The 23,349-nt window shown below is 39.0% G+C and overlaps 1 protein-coding gene across 2 annotated transcripts in view; it reads left to right on the top strand.

Annotated features, from left to right (window-relative positions):
• Nucleotides 1–22,354, top strand: part of GPR63 (G protein-coupled receptor 63) — a 53,160-nt gene extending 30,806 nt beyond the window's left edge. The window contains exons 2-3 of one of the 2 annotated variants that reach the window (XR_012324752.1): nt 16,544–19,067; nt 20,176–22,354. Coding sequence is in view for 1 of the 2 variants with exons in the window: in XM_004326370.4 (XP_004326418.1) it covers nt 16,694–17,953 (1,260 nt within the window). In the remaining variant the exon portion in view is untranslated. Of the gene's footprint in view, nt 1–16,543 lie in introns of both variants that reach the window. The other variant, XM_004326370.4, reaches the window with a different exon arrangement.
• Nucleotides 22,355–23,349: the final 995 nt, after the last annotated feature.

Here is a 23,349-nt window from a genome sequence, read left to right as displayed (position 1 = left end):
TCAGCAGCAGCCTGCCCTGCAGGAGGTAGAAGCACTGGTGAGGATGGAGGCTGGAGACACTTACAGCAAGAAGAGCCATCAAAAGCAGATGTGGAAATAGCTCTGCTGGGGGTGGGGTGGAGTGGGGGGCAGAACAGCTTTTGCTCTTCTCTGCTTTGGCTGAAAGCACAGGCATTGGGAACCTCCTTGAAATGTGTGCCCTGGTGTGGGCTTCACATACAGTTGCTTCCGTCACCCCCAGGGATAGCCACGTGTCACGCTAAGGAAAGCCACCACTCAGAACCTGTCTTTCTGCAGTCTTTTGCGAACTCTCAAGATGTACGGTAGCATACCAGCCATGAAACTGAGCCCTGTGTCCTGCACAGCTGTATCTTTAACGACATCCCAAAATAACTAGAGAGGCTGGGGAAGTGAATAGTGTTCGTCAAAATATGTCTGTCATCAAGGTGGAGAAGCTCATTCACTCACCTTAGTGGTAGCTGGGCCACTCAGCTATAATGAATAATTCTTATAGACTACGGTTTTACTATATTAGAATTTCAGTGAGGCATGGCTTTATGCTTTCTTTCAGATATATTGAAAATATTCTTCAGGATTCGAGTTAATTATTTTCTCATAAAAATAATAAAAAGACATTAAAAAGTAGAAAGAAAAGGAAAAGCCCACAATCCTACCACCATTAACATATTACTTTCAGCATTTGAATGATTATTTCTTTTGAGGCTGTGTGTGTGTGTGTGTGTGTGTGTGTGTGTGTGTGTGTGTAAAACACTTATAAGTATACAAAAATGCAATGTTCCATCCTGCGTTTTTATGACTTTACATTATAAGCATTTCTCCATGTTTCTACAGTCTTAAGTAACACTTAAAGTGTCTGAATCATGTCTTACTGAGTTAACTAGGCCTCTAAATATTGGTCATTTAGGTTGAAAGAGCCTTAAAGAGCTGTCAGCATTTGGAGTATATGTGTGGGAATGGGAACTAGAAGCAGATGATTAGGAAAAGGAAATGTTCTTTCTTCTGGGTAGCTTTTTTTCCAAGTTTAAAATTCTCTCTAAATCCTGAAGTGTGAGGCAGTTCTGTTACTTTATTACAAGGATTCACAGAGGTGGGTATTTTACTTGGTGGGTAGTTATATGTAACAGAATGTATTTAATCCAAGAGAATCCCAGGTTACTTTTTTTTTTTAATTTTTGAAAAATTAAAATTTTTTTATTTTTTTTAATACATCTTTATTGGAGTATAATGGCTTCACAGGGCTGTGTTAGTTTCTGTTGTACAACAAAGTGAATCAGCCATATGCATACATATATCCCCATTACTTCTTAAAAATCAGTCTTCCTCACCATCTGGCCTTAGTGAAAGACCTAATAAAAACTTCCTACCTACTTCCTGCCTTGCTCCTGGGGAGAGAATGTCACTGTAACACAGCGGTAACTTGGGGTGGTGGTGTGCAGACAGTGCACTTGGAGCACAGAGACAAGGTGCTTAGTCCAATTTGCAGCCTTAAAAAAGGTACCTGGAGGGAATTCCCTGGCAGTCTAGTGGTTGGGACTCCGTGCTTTCACTGCCAGGGCCCCGGGTTCAATCCCTCGTTGTGGAACTAAGATCCTGTAACTCTCTGGCTCTTTACTTAGAGAACAGAAAACTGCCCTGAGGGTCAGATCCCACTGGGTACTTGACTTCGTCTATTCCCTGTATTACTATACTAATCTCTGTAGCTTGCTTCCCAAAGAGACAAGTAGATCAAATGTTTTAGTAAAGAAGTATAAAGACAATGCTGTAGAATAAACTGTTTTTTTAAGGGTTTCACAAACAGAGAATAAAAGGAGGCACTGGGTTATAAATATGATGAAAGAATTTAAAAAAATAATGACTCACTAGCTTTTTATGGAGTGTATACTATATACCAGGCTCTTAACTGGGTTTAAGGACACAGTGCTGAGCAAAAAGTATGTCACATCTCTGCCTTCCTAGAGTCTGTTCTCCAATTGGGGCAGGGGCGGGGCAGGCCTGTGCACAGGTATGGATCTAGGGATGCCATGGATAACTGTAAAGTGACTGCCAATGGAGTCTTATCACAGAGAAATACATGTAGAAATGAGACAATAGGACAGGAGTCGGGGGTTGGCTAGGTTTTGGCCAGAGAAGATTTCCACAGTAATAGAAGAGAAAGACTTCACAAAGCAAATGGGGAATGGGGATGGATGAATAGTTAGCAGGAGGCTGTTACCCATTTAGCAAATGTTTACTGAACGTGGACCATGCGGCAGGCACAGTCATAGGTGTTGGGAATCAGTTGTGAATAACCCAGGAAAAAATTACTGCCTCATGAGACTTGTTGGTAGTTTGGACCAGAGTGATGGCAGAGAGGTTCAAGAGAAGTGGCCTGAAAGGCAAAATATTTAGGAGTTAAAATGGACAGTTCTTGGGGGAAGGAATGAATTATAGCTGAGGGAGGAAGCTGTCAAGGTGACTCTTAGGTTTCTGGCTTGTATAACCAGATGGGTGGCAGCCCAGTCAGTGAACATGGGAACTCTGGTGTGGGGTCACTTAGAGGGGGGAGAGACCACCCCCCTAAGTTTAATTTGGACATTTAAGGTTTGAGGTGCCTTTGAGATATCCAAGTGCAGATGTGAAGTGAACAGCTGGTTATGTGAGCCTGGAACTTAGAAGTAAGGTTTGGGCCGTTGGAACATATTTGTCAGGTGTCTGCATTCAGGCAGTAATTGAAGGAGTGGGTAGGGAGGAGATTACATATGGCATGAGAAGAAAAGAACCAAGCTTAAATCTTCTTTTTTTCTTTTTTATGTTTCTCAAAATCAGACTAAATTATATTGCTTTTAATTAGCATGTGGATTTCAATCTGAGTACCCATATACTCCCTTAGGTATAAAAAGCAAAACAGAACAAAACTTGTTTTCACCCTTTGCTCTATGCAAGTAGTTTATAGGCAAAAAAAAGAGATATTCAAGTTTTAACACAGCAGTTATAGTTCTAGGCAAAGCTGTGATAAAAGATTCCGGGTCCATTACCTAATAAGACTTGGTATTTCCTTGAATTTATAATCAAACACCACTGTGAGAAACATCAATGGCAGGTTAAAGAATGTGTCTGAATTATTCAAAAAGGCTGATGAAATTAAATTGGCCTGCATTTTCCCCAATAATAGTTTCAAGGCAGGTAAAGATTTCTCAGCACAACAACGACCTAATGAATGTGAGCCAAAGACTAAGAATTAGAAATAGGAGACAAAAGGAGACGAGCAAAACCCATCACCCATGGGGCTCGTCATCTCTGTTGGTTTTTGTATTCCTAGAAAGGTTCCAGAAGGTTAATCTTCTATTAGCCACTTAAAAAATACATTTTCCTAGTTTTTAATTGTAATTAATTTACTTTTCTATTAAATGCTGATCTTTCTTGCCACTTGAGTTTCAGTTTTAATTGTCATCATAAGTCGCTTAGACTATTTTCCTCTGAAACAAAGCCCTTGCTGATACTTAGTTTAATTTCTCCTTGGTGATTGTGGGGGAAAGTAACATGAATGCAAATAAATCCTCATGCTTAATAATCTAATTTTTAAAATGTCCATGGAAGAACTAAATGTTCCTTTGAACATTCTTGAGAAAAATGCTTCTTTTTTTGTGGTGAGTATTCTGGTTGGAATTAGAAATATATTAGGAATGGAACAGTGTTATAAATAGAACATTGCTATGATTCATACTTAAAATGTGCGCATAGCATTTTTTTCCCTTTAGCTTTATTGCATATAGGTTTTAAGTTAGATATACCTTGAAAATATGTGAAATTTTGATGCAATGATGATTTTCTCTTTATAAAAATGACTTCAAATAAGGCTTCCCCTACCCCATCCACTCTACTTGATTGTTAAATATTTTCCTCTGGTTAGTTTGTTCAGAGCTTCCTTTTACTCTGTCTACAGATAAAACAAAAAATAATAATTCAACCCAAAAAAGTAGACATTGCTATAGTGATATAAATTTATTTGTAGACTGTTTTTCTAAATTTTAAAGCAGAATGCCCAATAAAGATGATTGCTTTTTTTTTTTTTTTTTTTTTTTTTTTTTGCGGTACGCGGGCCTCTCACTGTTGTGGCCTCTCCCGTTGAGGAGCACAGGCTCTGGACGTGCAGGCTCAGCGGCCATGGCTCATGGGCCCAGCCGCTCCACGGCATGTGGGATCTTCCCGGACCGGGCCCCGTGTTCCCTGCATTGGCAGGCAGACTCTCAACCACTGCGCCACCAGGGAAGCCCAAGATGATTGCTTTTGTAAAAATGAAATCAAGTTGAAGTTTGGGCTACTTCTGAGGTGAAATGCCTGGTTCTTTATTTCTGGCTCCCCGTAGAGAACTCAAGAGTAGACTGAGTGTATTTGCGTCCATCCTGGTATGTTCTTTGTCTACCATTCCCCTTTTCTAGTTAGAACTAGACAAGTATTAAGGGCCTACTATAGGTAAAGAAGATGGATTTATGTGTGATGCATGGTCTCTTTCCTCTCTTAGTGTTAATTTTATTTCTTTCCTGAATGAGAGGAAAGATACGGGTGAAGGGAGGAATCCTTTGAGACCAAGTGAAATTTTTGTCTGAGAGTGTGGTGAGTATCAGAGAAGGACAGTGGTGTGATGCCTTTCCTCCTCCAGCATTACCTGTGGCCCAGAGTGGGAGAGAGATGCTCAGTAACCCAGGATACGAGTGCTTCTTCTCTTAGGCATTTTCCTTTCCTTTAGATTTTTACTTTGCTCAAGACAAAAGTAGACAGTCTGAGTAAGGCCAATATTTCAAATTCTTACCTGTTTTTATTTTACTGTGCCAGTTATGAATTTGCTAGAACACTTCGGTTATCTTATCAGTCCTCTGCTGGTCTTTACTAGAGGCCAAATATGTGTATACTTCACCTCTTAAGGGACAGAAGAGTTCTAGAACAGCAGCAGTTGTTTTAATTTCTCGACCTTCCCAGCAGTCTGGGCTCAGTGGACTCAAGGTCACCCTTTAGAGTGTGTACAGGGAGCTAGGACCCGGGGAGGTGGGAGGTGTCTGCTGGGAGCCCTGAGAAGTCTGAACCCAGGGCCTTCACTGGGCCCAGTTTGTCAAGAAGATCCACAAACCAAATGGCTTGCTTCTCTTCTCCATGGTTAAAGGGTGCTCTAAATGGTTATTGCATTTTAAGCATCACTAGAGTACACAGCTTTGTGTTAGGGCTGATAGGTTATAAAGAAGATAGGCTGCATCTTGCGTCCTGTTTCATATAGGAAACAGTGAGGAAAGTTCCACAGAATAATAAAGATCAGTATTGGTTTAATGTGAAAAAAACTTTTAAAAAGCCAGAAGTAAAGAAGGAAAATATATTTTGCACCCTTATTTTCACACTAGAGAGGAAATCCTTTTTGTTAGTTTGATGTATGTTCTTCTGTCTATTGGTCTGCTTAAACATATACATTTGCATGTACATACACACATGTACACGCATCTACATACACACACAACTGGGAATATGTTGTATGTCATTCTGCAAGTTGATTTTTTCACTCAGTGTTTGTGAACATTCTCTGGTGTCACTCTTATGGATTAGCTTATTGTCTGTGATAGATTGTGTGTACTATAATTCCTTTAACTACTGTTTTATTGATGATCATTTAGAAAGGGTCTAGTTTTTCACTCTTAAATAATCCTGCAATAAATATCCTTATCTTCATGTTTCTGCTTTTACTTCTATAATGTGGAATTCCAGACAGTGTTTAAATTGTGTATTTTTGATATTGAAAAATACTTCCTGTTTACCCTCCAAAAAGCTGAACAAGTTTATACTCCCACAAAGGTGTACAATAAAGATATGACTTGCACAAAATAGTTGAAGTGCTGTAGAAAGATCCTGGTTATAATATGTTGTACTTTGATGGCACTTTGTATTTTATAATCCTCTTGCAACCTATCTTATTTAATTCCCACAACCACTGGGTGGAATGGTTTTATGTCTGCCTTTATAGGGATTGCGTTGAATCTGTGGCTAGCTTTGGGTAGTATGGATATTTTAATAGCACTCTTCCATCCATGAACTCGGGATATCTTTCCATTTCTCTGTGTCTTCTTAACAGTTTCTTTCATCAAAATCTTATGGTGTTTATTGTACAAATCTTTCACCTCCTTGGTTAAAGTTGTTGCTATTGTAAATGAGATTGCTTTCTCAATTTCTCTTGCAGGGAGTTTGTTGTTAGTGAATGGAAACACAACTGATTTTGTGTGTTGATTTTGTATCCTGAAACTTTACTGAGTTTATTTATTAGTTCTAATAGTATATTCTCTGAGATCATGTCATCTGCAAAAAGCAATGATTTTACTTCTTTCTTTCCAATTTGGATGCCTTTTATTTTTTTTCTTGTCTATTTGATGTGGCTAGGACTTTCTAGTACTATGTTGAATAAAGTAGTAAGAGTGGGCATCCTTGTCTTGTTCCTGATCTTAGAAGGAAGGCTTTTCACTTTTGAGTATAATATTAGCTGTGGGTTTGTCATATATGCCCTTTATTATGTTGAGGTACATTCCTTATATACCTAATTTATTTTGAGTTTTTATCATGAAAATATCTTGAATTTTGCCAAATGCTTTTTCTGCATCTATTGAAATGATCATATGATTTTTATCCTTCATTCTGTTAATGTTTGCATATGTTGAATCATTTTTGCATCCTAGGAATCTATCCCACTTGATCATAGTATATGATACTTTTAATGTGCTCTTGAATTCTGTTTGCTAGTATTTTGTTGAGGATTTTTGCATCTATGTTTATAAAGGGATATTGGTTTATAAATTTTATTTTCTTGTAGTATCCTTGTCTGGCTTTGGTATCAGGGTAATGCTGGCCTTATAAAATGAGTTTGGAAGTATTCTTTCCTCTTCAGTATTTTGGAAGAGTTTGAGAAGGATTGATATTAATTCTTTAAATGTTTGGTAGAATTCAGCAGTGAAGCCATCTGGTCCTGGCTTTTATTTGTTGGGAGATTTTAAATTACTGATTCAATCTCCCTGCTCATTATTGGTCTGTTCAGATTTTCTATTACTTTATGATTTAGTCTTGGTAAGTTGTATGTTTCTAGGAATTTGTCCATTTCTTCTGAATTATCTAGTTTGTTGGTATTTAATTCCTCATACTTAAAATGGGGATTATAATAGTAATAATCTCAGAGTTGCTATGAAATTTTAAAAAAGCTAATTTATATATATTAAAAAAGCTTAAGACATTCTTTCACACTCTACTTTCTAGAAAAACTCAGGAGGAAAGAAGTTATCCTCTTTAAGAATACAAATTCCTGCTTTGAGTACGGACTAAATATCTTGATATGCTTCTAAGTACTTAAAAACACAATTCTAAATGTTCTCTTTTTGCATTTCTGCTGTTTTATTCCAAATGTGTAACTGAAAAGGTAGAGATTTTTAGCTTTCTGATTATTTTTCTCTGTATACATATGGGATATTCTGTGAAAGAAAGGAAGTACAGCTATTAAACATACTGATCTTATGATTGACAGTTTAATTTGATAAAATTATCCAGGATATGAGTGTATTCCAATGAGAACAAAGTGTTCCATGATGGAAGTAGTCCATGTAATCAACCTGCCACCAGATGGCTGGCGGGTGCCCCAGACAATGATGCCATATTCACTAAGTCAAGTTTTGGCCTCAGCGTTGTCAGATTAAGTACTAAGTGGCTGTAGCCAGATTCATTTTGGTGCGTGGAAATCCCATGTTGCTGAGCCGTGTACAACTTCCATCTGGACTTCCATGGCCACTTTGTTCATAATCCCTTTTGAGAAGAACAAGAGTAGAGAAAAAGGCTGCTTGGCCCCTGTAGAATGCATCATCTTCTCTACCAGATTATTTACCTCCTTATCTGTGAAGTTGCTATTTGGTGAGCATGTATATGGCCAGCCAAACCATTAGCTACTGTCCACGAATGAGTGTAGATCAGTACTTCTGACGTGTCTCTTTCAAAATGAACAACCAGGTACAGTAGGCCCTCTGTATTTGCTGGTTCTGCATCTGCAGATTCAACCAATGGCCAGTCGAGAACACTTGGAAAAACATTCAGAATGTTTCAAAAAGCAAAACTTGAGTTTGCTGCACACCAGCTATTTACATAGCTTTTACATTGTATTTACAGCTATTTACATAGCATTTACATTGTATTAGGTGTTAAAAGTAATCTAGAGATGATTTAAAGTACACAGGAAAATGTGTGTGGGTTATATGCAAATACTATGCCATTTTATGTAAAGGACTTGAGCATCCTTGGATTTTGATATCCGTGGGGGTACTGGAACCAATCCCCTGGGACACCGAGTAATGAATGACTATATACCATTCAAAGCTTTGCCCTCTGGGAAGTTTTCCCTCTGCCGTGACCTTAAGGCCTCCTGAGTGGGGCTGTTGTGTTACAACTCTTCACTCTTGGGTGGCACCAATATATTGTATAGAACCATTTCTAAATCACGCCTGAATTTTTCTTCTTTAGTTAACTGGTTGGTCATAAGGAACTCGTCTTAGTGAGGTCACAGGTGACGTTTGAAGAGAGGATCAGTGTAGCAAGAATAAGAGCTATGGGAATATGAGCCACTTGCTTATGTTAACCTAACTGTGCTCATAGGACTTGCCAGGCCTGATTTCATATACACTTCTTCTGTTTAAGGTTGAAGAGCTCTGTGCATACCCAATTTTATGGCTTTGGAAGGTCAGATAACGCCGTTCACGTGAAATGCTCACGCTCTGTAGCTTTGTTCAAAATCCCAAAGGTCTCTGTTCACCTATAAAAGGACTGCCAAATGCCATACTATGTAGCAGCCCCTACCTGCCACAGACACTTAAAACACCAGTGAAGCTGTTGGGTCATGTAGCCCAAGTGGCAAAGCAGCTGTCATGGCACTCTGGATCTGTTGCTGAGCCTTCTCTTATTAAATGTCCCACTCAAACCTGGCAGCTTTGCAAGCTACTTAATAAGTGGGTTAGAATAACATACCCAAATAAGTATATGATGCCATCAAAATCCAAAAAGGCTACTAAGTACTGTGCCTATTTTTTAGTGGTAGAAAGAGATATCTTGACCTACTACAAGATCCCTAGAAAGTTTACAAAGATGGTAGGTCAAATTTTTGTAGTACTCTTTCCCCACCTTTGGCACACCTGTGTATTTCCAAGTATAGAGTAGTTACTAATTACTTCTCAGTCAGCACGTAATGGAAAGCATGACATTCTACAGAATGGAGAGGCAGTCAAGGTCCCTGTGGACTAGATTATGAGAGTGTGCTGGAGAGCTGATAGAACCCTGAGGTAGTGTAGTAGGGTGCCAGCTGGAGCCAAACTGCTCAGGCATTCTTTGCTAGCACATATAAAGAAAAAAATAATAATTTGCCCGATCAATAGCTGTGTACCAGATGCCAGGGAGTGTGTTTATTTATTCTAGCAAGGAAATCACATCTGGTACAGCATCTGCACTCTGCAAGATCCATCTGTTTTCTCTAATGCCAGATAGGCAAGTCGAATGTGGATGTTTTAGGAATGATCACCTTCGTCGTTTAAGTCCTTGATGATGACCCTAATCTCTGCAGTCTCTACAGGAACAAAGTGGTCTCCGGTTTTCATAGGTAGAGGTAGTGCTAGGAGTTTCACCTGGCCTTTCTTAACATTATAGCCCTAACTCCACACGTCTGGGAACCAGTGAGGGAGTCTGCCAGCTGCTGAGTGTGTCGGTACCAACTCCACATTTCAGAACTGGGAAAATAATGATGGCATGAGTTCTGGGGTGAGTGGTAGCTGGAAGTGAGCACAGACTCCATTAATCATGTGACTTCTATAAGCCCCTACTCCGCATGGTGGAACACAGTACCATTTGGGGTCTCCAGGAACGAGAGTCATTTCAGAGCCATATCCAACAATCCCACAAAGTTCTGATTATTTCCCCTTCCTCAGTGTATACCCTGGTAATTTGTTGCAGGTTTTTTGGGGAAGGCTGGAAGATTTATAGTATAAATTTATAGCTGTGTAGCAAGGTCCTTCCTCGAAGGGGCCTGGCTTTCATGAATACAAGAGGTTCTAGATCTGTGTCCTGGCTCAAGTTTGGGAATTGATTGAGGAGTTGCATTTTTCTCTATTATAGCTTTGCTGCTTATACAGATCAAGTAGCACTTGGTAGCTTTCTAACTATTTCTCTCTTAGAAACACCATGATCAAGCACCAGTGATCTCTGCAGGTCAGACTATTCTGATTTCAGCTTTTGCTCGCTGCCCATTTTGATAATCATGCTCACCTCATCTTTTGTTAAGTACTGTCACTGAGTCCCTGCCACTCTGAGATACTATCATCCCCATTCAATTTAGGAACCCATTTCTTGGATGACAACATTGCCCATTGTCATTCCTGGTCTTCAGAGAGTAGCTACCATAGAGCTCTTCAAGGATGCTGCTGGTCCTTTCAACCAGTGTATCTCTCAAAGACTTGGTGAAGGCAGTGCCCTCTGGGTCCTACCAAGTGATGTAGTTATAAGTGGGTGAGCAGGTTGTACGTGATAAATCCAGTTCAGCATTCCTATCTGCTGAAGTCTTTGGATAGTTCCCTCTCCACCAAGGAGTTATGGCATCTCAGTTTCATGTAGTGTAGGTTACCTTGGGGACCAGGCTTCCGCCAACCAACCGAACATACTATTAGAGGCATTTTCAGCCGTTTGAGCTAGCACAGAGAATCCAGAATCTTGGTTTAGTGTGCCCATATCAATACATTTGATCTGATCTAACAATATATTCCTTCTAAGCTGACTCAATACCCTCAGCATCCGTTTCCATGCATACTCCCTGGTTTCTGTCTATGTAAATTGGAATTATCTTGCATATCTTTTGATATAAATGGTACTTCTTTCTAGGTCACAATTTATACCTCACACTGGATTCTGCTGGGACTTGATTCTGGTCGTAGGTCTACAAGCGAGAGAGGTAGATGGAGCAGGGTCCTTAGGAAGGGCAAAAGTCCCTTGCAAGATGCTATCTTAGGTGAGGCCCTTACTGATTTTTCAGGCAAAGAGAGAGCTAACCTCATTAGGCAAGGGAGGAAAGGCTATTACTATTGGTAAAGAAGACTGCAGCACAAGGTCCTAAGCCTCAGCTTCATCAAAATACCCATATATCCTCATCCCAATTTTCAGGCCCCTACTCCTTCCCCGTCAGGCCCTAACTTTAACAGAAGAGACTCTGTAAGGTTGGGAATTCAATTTGCATTGTAACATTGCCACCCATAGGATTAGACTTTGATTTAGTTTTCAGAAATTCCATTTCTGGGGCAATAGGAGATAAAAGTTTTCTTTCACTGTTGTTGAAGAAGCTTTCTGGATCTTCATCTAATCCTTGAGCTTGGAATTTAAAGTTCTCAATTTAAGTTTTTCTCTCCTCCAGAAATGCAAATTCCAGGCCCCACCCCAGACCACAGACTTAGAGACTCAGGGGGTGGGGCTCAGGAGTCTGTAGTTTAACAGATGCTCCAGGTGATTCTTATATACCCTCAACTTTGAGAACCACTGATGTAGAACAACACCTTCAAAATTCTCAGAGAAAATTATTTTCATCTGAGAATTCTAAACTGAGACAATTAGTATGAACAAATAAAGACTTACTCAAACATACAGGACTCAAAATTTACCTCCCTTGTGTTCTTCCTTCAAAAGCAATTGGTTCCTGGAAAAGAAGGAATTGAACAGAAAGGAAGCAGTGAAGTGGAAGACAAAGGACCTAGGAAATATGGAAGCCAAGAGCCCAAGGCAGAAAGGAGGATTTCCAAGATGGTAGTAAAGAGATGTTTCTGGCTGGCATCTTTGTAACAGAGAGAAGTGTATCACTTCAGGGAGGGACATGAGGCCAAAAGAATGACTCCAAGATAAAAATGTAGTTGATAAATCTGACCTTCCAAAGTATAATACTTCTAGGTATAAAAATCTCTCAGGTGGGGCTTCCCTGGTGGCGCAGTGGTTGAGAGTCCGCCTGCTGATGCAGGGGACACGGGTTTATGCCCCGGTCCGGGAAGATCCCACATGTCGCGGAGCGGCTGGGCCTGTGAGCCATGGCTGCTGGGCCTGTGCGTCCGGAACCTGTGCTCCGTGGGAGAGGCCACAGCAGTGAGAGGCCCGTGTACCGCAAAAAAAAAAATCTCTCAGGTGGAGCAGGTAAAAAAATATTGATAGTTATTTTTAAAAATTGAAAATAAAAAGTAAATTATTTATTCTAGGAAATCCAAAATGTATACAAGAAAGAAAACATTATTTTAGCTTATCAGTAAATATACTATTAACCTAAATACATTAATAGAAACACTAACTTCTGTAATTCAAAATTTTCAAATGAAGATTTTGGTAGTATGAAGGGATGAGAAGTAAGTTAGGAGGTGCAATGGCAGCTAAACCCTTATCCTAACAGGAAATCAGGACATAATATACAATATTGATAAATCAAATCAAAAAGCAATTTCTTCATATTATTTAGATATATAAAGAATAAGTACTTTTGATAAAAACCTTTAAAATAATTAAAAATGACTGCCTCTAAGAACAAGTGGAATGGTGAAGGGTAGTACAGGATTTGACTGTCATTGAAAAACTCTTGATAATTTTTTAAGCAAAATTATGTACATATAATGTATAAATAAATATTAAAATGAGTAAAGAAGAAATTCTCTGATCTGACAAAGCATAATGCAAATAAATATAATTTACCATATATGCATTGGCTGTGTGCAAAGCATAGTAGTCATAGGGGACAGTGAGATCTATAAAATCAGTCTCTGCCTTTTAGGAGCATACACTTTTTTCAGAGAATTGAAACAAATATCTAAAGCACTGGAATTGCAGATAAGACTAAAGGACGAAGACCAGGGGAATTCTACAACCTCCACTGCCCATTCCAGCCTGTGAAGCCCCAGTAATTGTGAAATTCTGGCGTACCCCAAACATAAAACACTTGTGTCATTAATCTGATTGCCCCAGTGTTGTTTCTGTAGATGCTATAAGACAAGAGAAAGAATCATAAATTCAATCACTTCTGCCATACGTGAGTTTTACGTGTGTACATACATGTGAGGTGTGTGTATGAATATATATACATATATATAAACCTTCACATACAATTTTAATTTTTTCTTAGAATATGTAACGAGAGTTTCTGACAAATGGCAAATAAAGACTAGCCTAGATTAAACATTAGGACTGTTAAGCAAGTATTACTGACCTGAGCTAATTTTCTACTGTTCTTATGTTGCTACTGTCCCATTTCCTGTGGAAGTACAAATTTTAAGTATAAAGCTTTTATTTAGTCTTCTGTGAAATTCAAAGAAACTGCAGGTCACAATGGTATTTGATGAGAATACCTCAGAGGAAAAAATCTTTCAACATAGTTACAACGAGTATTCAAAAGCTCTGCTTTGGTTATTACACTTTGCAGTGAGAAAAGAAAGGCCAGAGAATATTTCTATTCTGGTAGCCAGGAGTACAGTGAATGAAGAGCATGTACAGATACCAGGGCAAAGGCATTATTAACTTCATGTATGTTACGTTCCCTGTTATTAGAAATTCCAGTTCTTTTCCTTAATGTTTAACTACAACATTGCTTTTGTTTAATCCTTTTATAGATTCTTTATATATTTGGGAAATTTACCATTTCTATTTAATGAGCACTGAAAAACTGATTGGAAGCTCTGTGTGTGTGGGTTGGCCTTGATAGTGGGTGGACTTCAGTATCGAGGATAACTGGGCACCAAGCTGGCATGTTTCTTGGGACACCATCAAGTGTTAGTATCTAGAATTTTTTCCTCTAGGAGTTTTTAAGTTACTGGAAATGACGAGTCCTTCAGTCCTGCACGGTAGCATATGCCTGGCTGCTGGCTGTCTGGGAACAGGGTGGAGATGGGGGCTAGATTCTCATACTGAATGTGCAGACATTCATCCCGTCCTGCTGTGTTCAGCCCTGCACCAATATGCTAAAGTTTAGTGCTTATCAGGTTCACTTGTGCCAGCGACTTGGGCTACCGGCACAGGAGTACGTGCTTTCATGTGGTTGCTGGAGGAGAAGACCCCCGAGCCTGGAGTGGGGTTCCGATGGCTCTGTGTATAGATTCTTCAATTTCCCAGTTTTCAGCCACACCTACACTTACTGTGGTAACTGGTACCTCCTAATCCAGAGCTTCTCTGGGGATCTACAGGGTGTTTCAGCTTCTTCTAAGCATATTTCTGTGTAAGTATTGAAGATAAAAAGTTCTCTGTTCTACTTTGTTCCGTTACCACACCACCATCTGCTTTTTGCTTTGAAACATTAAAAAAAATCTCTTATCTATTGATGTATCTTTCATTCATACTTCTTGTCCTTTTGAGTTGTGCATTTTATTTTTAAAAATCCCTTTACTGTCATTTCAGTGTAATTTTGAGGTGGTGGTTCGGTCCTGTTTAACCAGAATTCCAGGAACCGTTTGTTCATCACTGTCTCTCCAGTGCCTGGCTCATAGTAGGCTCTGAAATAAATATTTGATGGATGAATAATTGAGTGACTTGAGTTAGAAGTTTTTACAATGGCAGTAAAATGTTGTGACTATATTTACACATGTATCAAGCTTAAAAAGCATCTTTCAAATTATGGTTTTGTTTTGGCTCCGTTCCATTTTTTGTTTTAGTTCCTCAACATGGTCGAGAAAACTAAGTGTTTTAAAGTGTGTGCTACCTTCAGGATGGATATGTTGGTTTACTTGGTCAAGCACAGTTATCACTGTTACCTTAGGCTTAATATACACATTTGCCTAAGGTACACATTTATAATTTTTCTCTAGAGATAGAATCGTATTGAGGCTGATTTATGTAGTAAGCACCGTCTTTATTCTTATTTGTATGTATATTTAGGTAGTTATAAAGAGACTTGTGGTGATTATGGTGTAAAGCTACCACTGCCCCTTTTTCCATTGGCCCTTTGTGGTTAATAAAGTTTGGGAGTCACTGGATTAGTGGGGCATCTTATCCAGGTATGTTTTTCATTTCAAAGTGAACATGTGAGGATGGATAACATATAGTAGAGACAAAGAAATTAAGCTATAACAGTGAAAGTGTATAGTACAGTTAATATTTTGAACAAACAGATGAATATTCTCCTCCTTCATAAGGTTAGCCCTGGACCACAAATTGGGGATTGTAGATATGAGTATAGTAGAGAGCCCGTGATTTGGCTACAGTGCTGGATATTGGGTCTCGTAAATGGGATGCTTCTACCCTCAATACTATAGGAAATGAATAAATGAACTTTTAGCATTTACCCCTAAGATCAATGAGTAATGGTAAATTCAAATAATGAGAAAATTACAGCATTGTCTTAAACTACTGTGCACCCCCCCCCAATCTTAGGGATTTATTAAAGGAATCTACCCAGAGATCCAAAGACAGTTCTTTCTACTTAAAGAGATTAAAGCTACCTCTCCAGTAAAGAAGTAAGAACCTACATAACAGAAGTGGGTTAGGAAGATAGTAGATTAAGGAAGTCCTTTACAGAGAACTCCAGGGTCACAGAAATTAAGAAGTTGGGGGTTAGGATAAGAGAAAGCTGATAAACTTTTTGGAGCAAGGAAACGAAATGTTTTCTAGAATGCATTATTCACGCCTGAATATTTTCCTAGTCATCTTCTTTAGAATCCCCATCTTTATTTCTTGGTTGACATCTATCAAGTTGCTGACATACAAGGCTTAGGGAGAAGAAATTGAGAAGGTGGAAGTATTTGTATCAGAAAATAAAGGGTGGAAATGGGTGCATGGGAAAGAAGAGAGAATAGGAGAAGCAAAGAGAGCTTTAGCAAAGAAAGGAAGTCTTAAAAATATGACCAAGACGTTTTACAGATAATTTTTCTTCTCTTCTTGAATAACTTCTCCAGTAGTTATGTGGTGGGATTTCTGGGAAGAAACACTTACAAATAAAATAGAAAGCCAGGAAACTGTTTCAGACCCTTCACTGGAAATAACCTAGTGCCTACTTGTGAAAGTGTTAGAGCAAAAGTGTCTGATTATCATGTGTTAAATAGGATACTGATTTCAAGGTTCTTTGCCCACTAGTTTTGTGCTAATGTAAAAATGGAATATGAACCTGTACCAAAGATCTATCAGGAATACTCTCAGGAGAACCATTATTAATAAAATCTGTATTAATAGTGACTGTGGAAAGGCTATGCTGCTCCTGGAAATTTAAAAGAAAAATTAACTGTAAAGTTATAATTTTTGCCTTTAAGGCAGTAATACCTTTTCATTCTTTTCACTTTCACTTTATACATGAATGTCATGAAATTTCCATTGTAGTTGACTAAAAATGAAACAACAGAACTACAGTACTTTAGTGATGACTAAGCTAGAGACTTAAATGTTTTTAAAGGGTTAAAAAAAGCAGAAAACTGGTCCTTCATGATGAAAAGTAAGAAGTCAAATGTTATTTACAAAACTCATTCCCATTCATTTTTTTGTGTTTTGGGCTTGTTTTCAGGCAAAAGGACTCCTATGGAAGATGGAAGTCTTTGTGCGTTTTCCAGAGTGTGTTTCCAAGCCCATCAGTGAAACATGATACTGCTGCTCTGTGTTGAAATACTTGAAGAACACCTACATCTCTGCCGGCACCTTCCATCCTGCTGAAACCATGGTGTTCTCTGCAGTGTTGACTGCGTCCCATACTGGGGCATCCAACACAACATTCGTAGTTTATGAAAACACCAACATGAATATTACGGTCCCTCCACCATTCCAGCATCCCGACATGGGTTCGCTGCTTAGATACAGTTTTGAAACCATGGCTCCCACCGGGATGAGTTCCTTGACACTGAATAGTACAGCTGTGCCCCCAACACCAGCGGTTTTAAAGAGCCTAAACTTGCCTCTCCAGATCATCCTTTCTGCTATAATGATATTTATTCTCTTTGTGTCTTTTCTTGGGAACTTGGTTGTGTGCCTCATGGTTTACCAAAAAGCTGCCATGCGCTCCGCCATTAACATCCTCCTGGCCAGCCTGGCTTTTGCAGACATGTTGCTTGCAGTTCTGAACATGCCCTTTGCCTTGGTCACCATTCTTACCACCAGATGGATTTTTGGGAAATTCTTCTGTAGGGTATCTGCCATGTTTTTCTGGTTGTTTGTGATAGAGGGAGTAGCCATCCTGCTCATCATTAGCATCGATAGGTTTCTTATTATAGTCCAGAGGCAGGATAAGCTGAATCCATATAGGGCTAAGGTTCTCATTGCAGTTTCCTGGGCAACTTCTTTTTGTGTAGCTTTTCCTTTGGCAGTAGGAAACCCTGACCTGCAGATACCTTCCCGAGCCCCGCAGTGTGTGTTTGGGTACACAACCAATCCAGGTTACCAGGCTTACGTGATTTTGATTTCTCTCATTTCTTTCTTCCTACCCTTTCTGGTGATACTGTATTCGTTTATGGGCATACTCAATACCCTTCGGCACAATGCCTTGAGGATCCATAGCTACCCCGAAGGTATATGCCTCAGCCAGGCCAGCAAACTGGGTCTCATGAGTCTACAGAGACCCTTCCAGATGAGCATTGACATGGGCTTTAAAACACGTGCCTTCACAACCATTTTGATTCTCTTTGCTGTCTTCATTTTCTGCTGGGCCCCATTCACCACTTACAGCCTTGTGGCGACATTCAGCAAGCACTTTTACTATCAACACAACTTTTTTGAGATTAGCACCTGGCTACTCTGGCTCTGCTACCTCAAGTCTGCATTGAACCCACTGATTTACTACTGGAGGATTAAGAAATTCCATGACGCCTGCCTGGACATGATGCCTAAGTCCCTCAAGTTTTTGCCGCGGCTCCCTGGCCACACAAGGCGACGGATACGCCCCAGTGCTGTCTACGTGTGTGGGGAACATCGGACGGTGGTGTGAATATTGGAACTGCCTGACGTTTTGGGTGATGGTTGTTCTTTATCTGACTTCGAATTTTTTTCTCGTGGCTTCTCCACTTAAACTATATTGTTTTTCATAGGGAGTGTGTGTGTGTGTGTGTGTGTGTGTGCAGTGTGAAGAAAGAATGGTGATTAGTTATAAGTCTGTTACCAAGGATACACAATAGGGAAGTGATCACACCTGTTACCTCCAGGGTTCAAGAGAAATCCTTGACTTAGGGTGGGGAGATGGTTTTCTGTTCCTTTGATTGATTTTGTTTTTCTAGTAGGAATCAGGATTGTGCTTTATTGAGCCTGCAGTTACAGTGAATTGTAGCTATTCTGTAATGCTGCTAAGATGCTTTGTCGAGTTTATCAATTATTTTTTTCTGGAAGACACTGCTGCTTTTTGCCATCACATTGGAGCCAAAAACCACATACATCTCAGTAGATAAATATTTAGTTTTATTTAAAAAAATAACCCAAGGGGGTTAGTGACATTCTAAAGGTCATGAATATTTACTTTGGTGCACTTTAAGAAACAATGTACAAACTAATTCAGTCATGTTTTTCAGAATTGTTTTTATACATGACATGTTGTGCTTTAGAAAACATTGCATTATTTCTAGGAAGATAGTTTTTTAAAAATGTTTTGTCTGTATGTACAGTTTTAAAGGAGGGAACATAAAAATGAAGAATTTTTTCTAAGCACAATAGTGATTCTTTGGAGCGGTAGGGCAGAGTTGAGATAGAGCACCCTTGCGAATTTCAATGGGATGCAGTGAGGCTGTGGCTGGTGCAGGCTGTGGCGATTCCTTTTACCCAAGGATTCTCTGAGTCCAGTGGGGAGAAGGGCACCATTTAGTAGACGTCTGCCATGTGCCAGGCCCTGTGCATCATTTTATCCTCACAGCATCCTGTGAGGGAAGTATTATTTCTTCCTTTTTGCAGATGAAGAAGGCAAGTCTCAGAGAGACTAAAACCCTGCCCAAGGTTCGTGGTAGAGCTGGGATCCAAAACTCTGTCCGAGTCCTGAGACTGCATTTCTACTGTACTACACGGACACCTCGTTCAGGTTCAGGTTTGGACGTTTCAGAGTCAAGAGGGAACTATGTGTATCCTTTCATTTTCTTTTAGACTAAAACCTTCTTTTTAAAAATAGCTTCATTTTTTGTATTACCAAAAGAAATGTGAAACCATTACAGAAAGTCTGGAAAATAGAAAAGAAAAAATAAAATCATTTGTAACTACCTTTTTAGAGCGGAACTAAAAATCTTAGGTAAGTAAGGGTATAAGGAAATAAGGCAATTTTTTGGTTTGCAAAACAAGTGACAATGACTGAGAAGTTAAATACAGCTGTATATAGGTCTTTGCCCTGTGGGTTTAGATGTTACCAGTTGTCCAGATGTGTTTCTCAATGTTCTGGGCAGAACAGCATTGTTGCCCCAGTGCTTGCCCAGAGCAGAGATGGCTATTGAAGAACGTGAATGTGCTCAGAGGTGTGTCTCCTGTAAAGAGGTGAAGATAAGCCCTGGTCTGAGCCTAGAGCAAGTTTTTATTAAGGCAGGTCTGGGGTTTCAAATTATTTTTCTCTTGATGATGTTCTGCCTCTCCCCCACCCCAGGTGCAACCAGGGCCTTTGGTGCCCTTCTTTCTCTAATCATGGGAACACGTTATAAAACATCCCCCGGGGATGGAGCTTCAGACTATGGCCATAAGTGCTGAAAGTGTAGCCTCTTGGCTACATCATGGGCTTTATAAATAGGCAAGTTAACCTTGAACATTTTTTGGATTTATAGCATGTTTTCAGAATTATAGTGCTTTGTGACCAGTGGGAAATTAGCCACTTTTCTTCAGTTGTACAACCAGAGAGTTGGACTAGATGAATCTTCAAGGTCTTGTCCAACTCTAATGTGAGAGTAGAGATTTTTTTTTTTTTTTTTTTGCGGTACCTGGGCCTCTCACTGTTGTGGCCTCTCCCGTTGCGGAGCACAGGCTCCGGACGCGCAGGCTCAGCGGCCATGGCTCACGGGCCCAGCCACTCGGCGGCATGTGGGATCTTCCCAGACCGGGGCACGAACCCGTGTCCCCTGCATCGGCAGGCGGACTCTCAACCACTGCACCACCAGGGAAGCCCGAAAGTAGAGATTTTTAAAGAGCCCAGCTGATATCAACTTCACTCTTTTGTCTCCAGTATTATTGTTTTACATTTTACTTCATCAGATGTTTCTTAAAATTGAATATCTGAAGAGCATATGGCACCATATCAGGAATCAGGACTTTGGAAGGTGGACGTCATCATGAAAGACCTGGGAAACCCTGCTCTTGAGGCGGTTGTCATGGTATTGGATCTCATTTTCCAGTTAACTTCTCTTTTGGGATTCAAGCATGTTATTCAACATGTTGTTTTGAGATCATCTTCTGATGATACTTGCCTACCTCTTTGGTTTCTAATTTATATTAGTCACAGGCAAAATCGCTTTTATCCATAGGGATCTTACAGAACATAAACACTGTAGTAGATATTAGTAGCACATTGAAGTGTATCATGCTTTCCACTTCCAATATAAACTAGATTTCAGGCAGATATTAATAAGTATATTTGAAATTAGACTTTCTCTGAGGAAAGTCAGCATGATCTGTATTCATCTTACATATTGGCCGTAGGTCTTGAGACTCCTTTTGTGGTTGGAGCTGAAACTGAGCTTTTGTTTTCTTTGTCCTGTTTTTATGAGCAATCCTTAGGTACTTTAGTGCTGCCTGGTAGACAGTGCATCGTTTGGTGAGAGCTCTGGGGTGCCTGCTAAGAGGCTCAGTGTTTGTGAAAGACAACCGTGAGGGACCTTTGTGAGAATTCAGCAACCACACTGAATAGCAGTTCTCTTTACACTGGATTGTCTTGATCAGATGACAGTTTACAAACCATTTTGAACGTTTTTATCATGTATACATTTTGAAAGCTTTAAAAAAAAAGTACTGTGGTGTACCTTTGAAAAATTTAGGTGCAGTATCGTATGTTGCCTATTCTCCTACATTTGTCTGAGGGAAAAAAAATACCACTACTAGTTGTCACCACTGGCTGACAAAATCAGAAATGTTTTTGGTTTTGTTTTTCCTTCTGGTGAATAAGTAAGAAGCAGGAAAGAGATAATGAAATATTTGTGGTCAAAGAAAGAGTCAAAAGAAATCCCCAATAGTCTGCAAGAGTGACATTCCAACTTTCATATGAATTTGTGTCTAAGTATTCCCGGGGGGGCTTGTTAACAGTACAGATCCCCAGGGCCCCCAGAGGGTCTGAGATTGGGCCCACAAATGCACACTTTTATTTTGTTGAGTATTTGGCCTGATGCTGATTCAAGTGGTCTCTGGGGCATACTTCAAAGAAACACTCCTGTGGAAAATATATCCACTTAAATATTGTCTGTTTTATCCAAAAAATGTTTGTTTTGTGTTGGAAGCCATTATCTCCTAGTGCATGGATAATGCGCATTGAGAGGAAAGCCTGTAATTGTGCCTAATTTGCTGCCACTCGTATTAGTGCTGGATCACGCCAGTGTCAGCTTTACCGTCTTTCAACTGGCAAAATTCTGATAAACCATGTAGTTTCACAGAAGAGCAAAAAAGGTGACTTAATATTTGAAAGTCATGATTTTCAGGAGTCTGATTCCTCTAATATTTTCTTTTCTCATAGAGAGGTATCTTTATTGTACGTATCCTCCCAAAGCGTATGAGGGGAATGCAAAGATTCATCCAATTCCTATTGCTGTGCTTATGCCAGCTGTGTTCAGTGGAAGCATGAAGAACATAAAATAACCATTTTAATCTATGTATTTCAGTTGCTGACAAGGATATTTAACTTAATCTTGATCTTTGCTTTTGTTTACATGACAATATTTATGTATATATCACAGGAAAAATGTTCACTTGCTTGACATTTTACTCTTCCATGATTTTTAGTTTATGTTTAAAGGACTGTTTAATTCAAATTTATTTTCACAACCATAGTCTTCATTGAAAACTCGATTTTTATAATAATAAATGAAAACGTCAAAGCACATGTTTGTTATTACAAGTAAATGGTAATACAGTTCTTAGATATATATTGGTACTAGTCCTTTGTAATTTAAATTAATTTATTTTACAATAGTACCTAACCTATATGAAAAAACCTCTTTGAATTTTGGGTTGCAATATTCAAAATCAAAATGTATGATTATTTGTGCATATTCTTATTACAACCAGGAAAAGAGCTCCCAATAAGAAAATGAATAAATGTTTAACATTTCTAAAAGTGAAGTTTTTTTAAAAGGACTGCTTCATTTATCTTAGAAAAAATTGTCATGAATGATACTTTTTGTTAAATTAAAATCTGAGTTTAGTTTCAAATCCTGCTTCCTTTGGGTTTTTATTTTCAAATTAGCTTTTAAAGCCTGTATGTGTATTCTAGTTTTAGAAATTCTCAGAGTAATTAAGGATGAAATGAAACTTGGCAAAAGACTATCAGTATTAAGAGACAGTTTTAAGACATTCTGTCTAGGAGAGTTATAAAAATTTTCCTGCTAAGTCATTTGAAATTAGATTGTCACTGGCAAAGCAGTGACAATGTTTGCCTCTATCTTGATGAAATGATTTCTTATTGCACTTCCTTTTCTAAAATCTAAGGCCTTTCTAAAACCTACTTTTAAATCTTAAGGAAATATTTATTTTTATATGAGTTTCAACTTTTTTGCCAATTAGACATGAGGGTTTTATTTTCTCTTTTTCACTTATATGCAATAGCTAAATATATTTATTTTTAAATTATAAAAGGTTGATTTACAAAGGAAGGTTGTTATTGAATCTATTATACATCTGATCGTTCTTTCTGAAATGGAAAGGTAAGAAAGAAATAGCAAAATAGAGGAACCTGTTGAATTAAAAGCATTTTCACATCTATCATGAAAATAATTAACCCCACTCAGCTCATTCATAATAAAGAGAACCTTTAGGAGAAGTTTCTACCTTCTATGTCAAAGTGCAGCCAATTAGATTTAATGCAAAAAGAAACAAAAATTTCATGGCTATCTCAGCATTTAACCCAGGGAAGCAGAACTAGTAGAAGATATTTATTAAGAGATTTATTGCAAGAATTGGCTTACATGATTGTGGGGCGGGCTGGGCAGACCTAAAGGCCAGAGGGCAGACTGGCATGCAGGACAGGCTGGGAATCACAGGCACAAACTGAAGCTTGCTGTCCACAGGTGGAATTTCTTTTTCCTCAGAAAAGCCTCAGTTCTGGTTTTGACCTTTCAACTGGTTGAATCAGACCCACTCAGATTAACTAGGATAATCTCTTAGTTAATGTGGACTGACTGTAGACTTTAATCACGTCTATGAAATACCTTCACAGCAACACCT

Source organism: Tursiops truncatus, chromosome 12 (assembly GCF_011762595.2).
Source record: "Tursiops truncatus isolate mTurTru1 chromosome 12, mTurTru1.mat.Y, whole genome shotgun sequence".
NCBI lineage: Eukaryota > Metazoa > Chordata > Mammalia > Artiodactyla > Delphinidae > Tursiops > Tursiops truncatus.
Note: the sequence above shows the minus strand (reverse complement) of the source record. Positions and strands in the feature narration are given on the sequence as shown.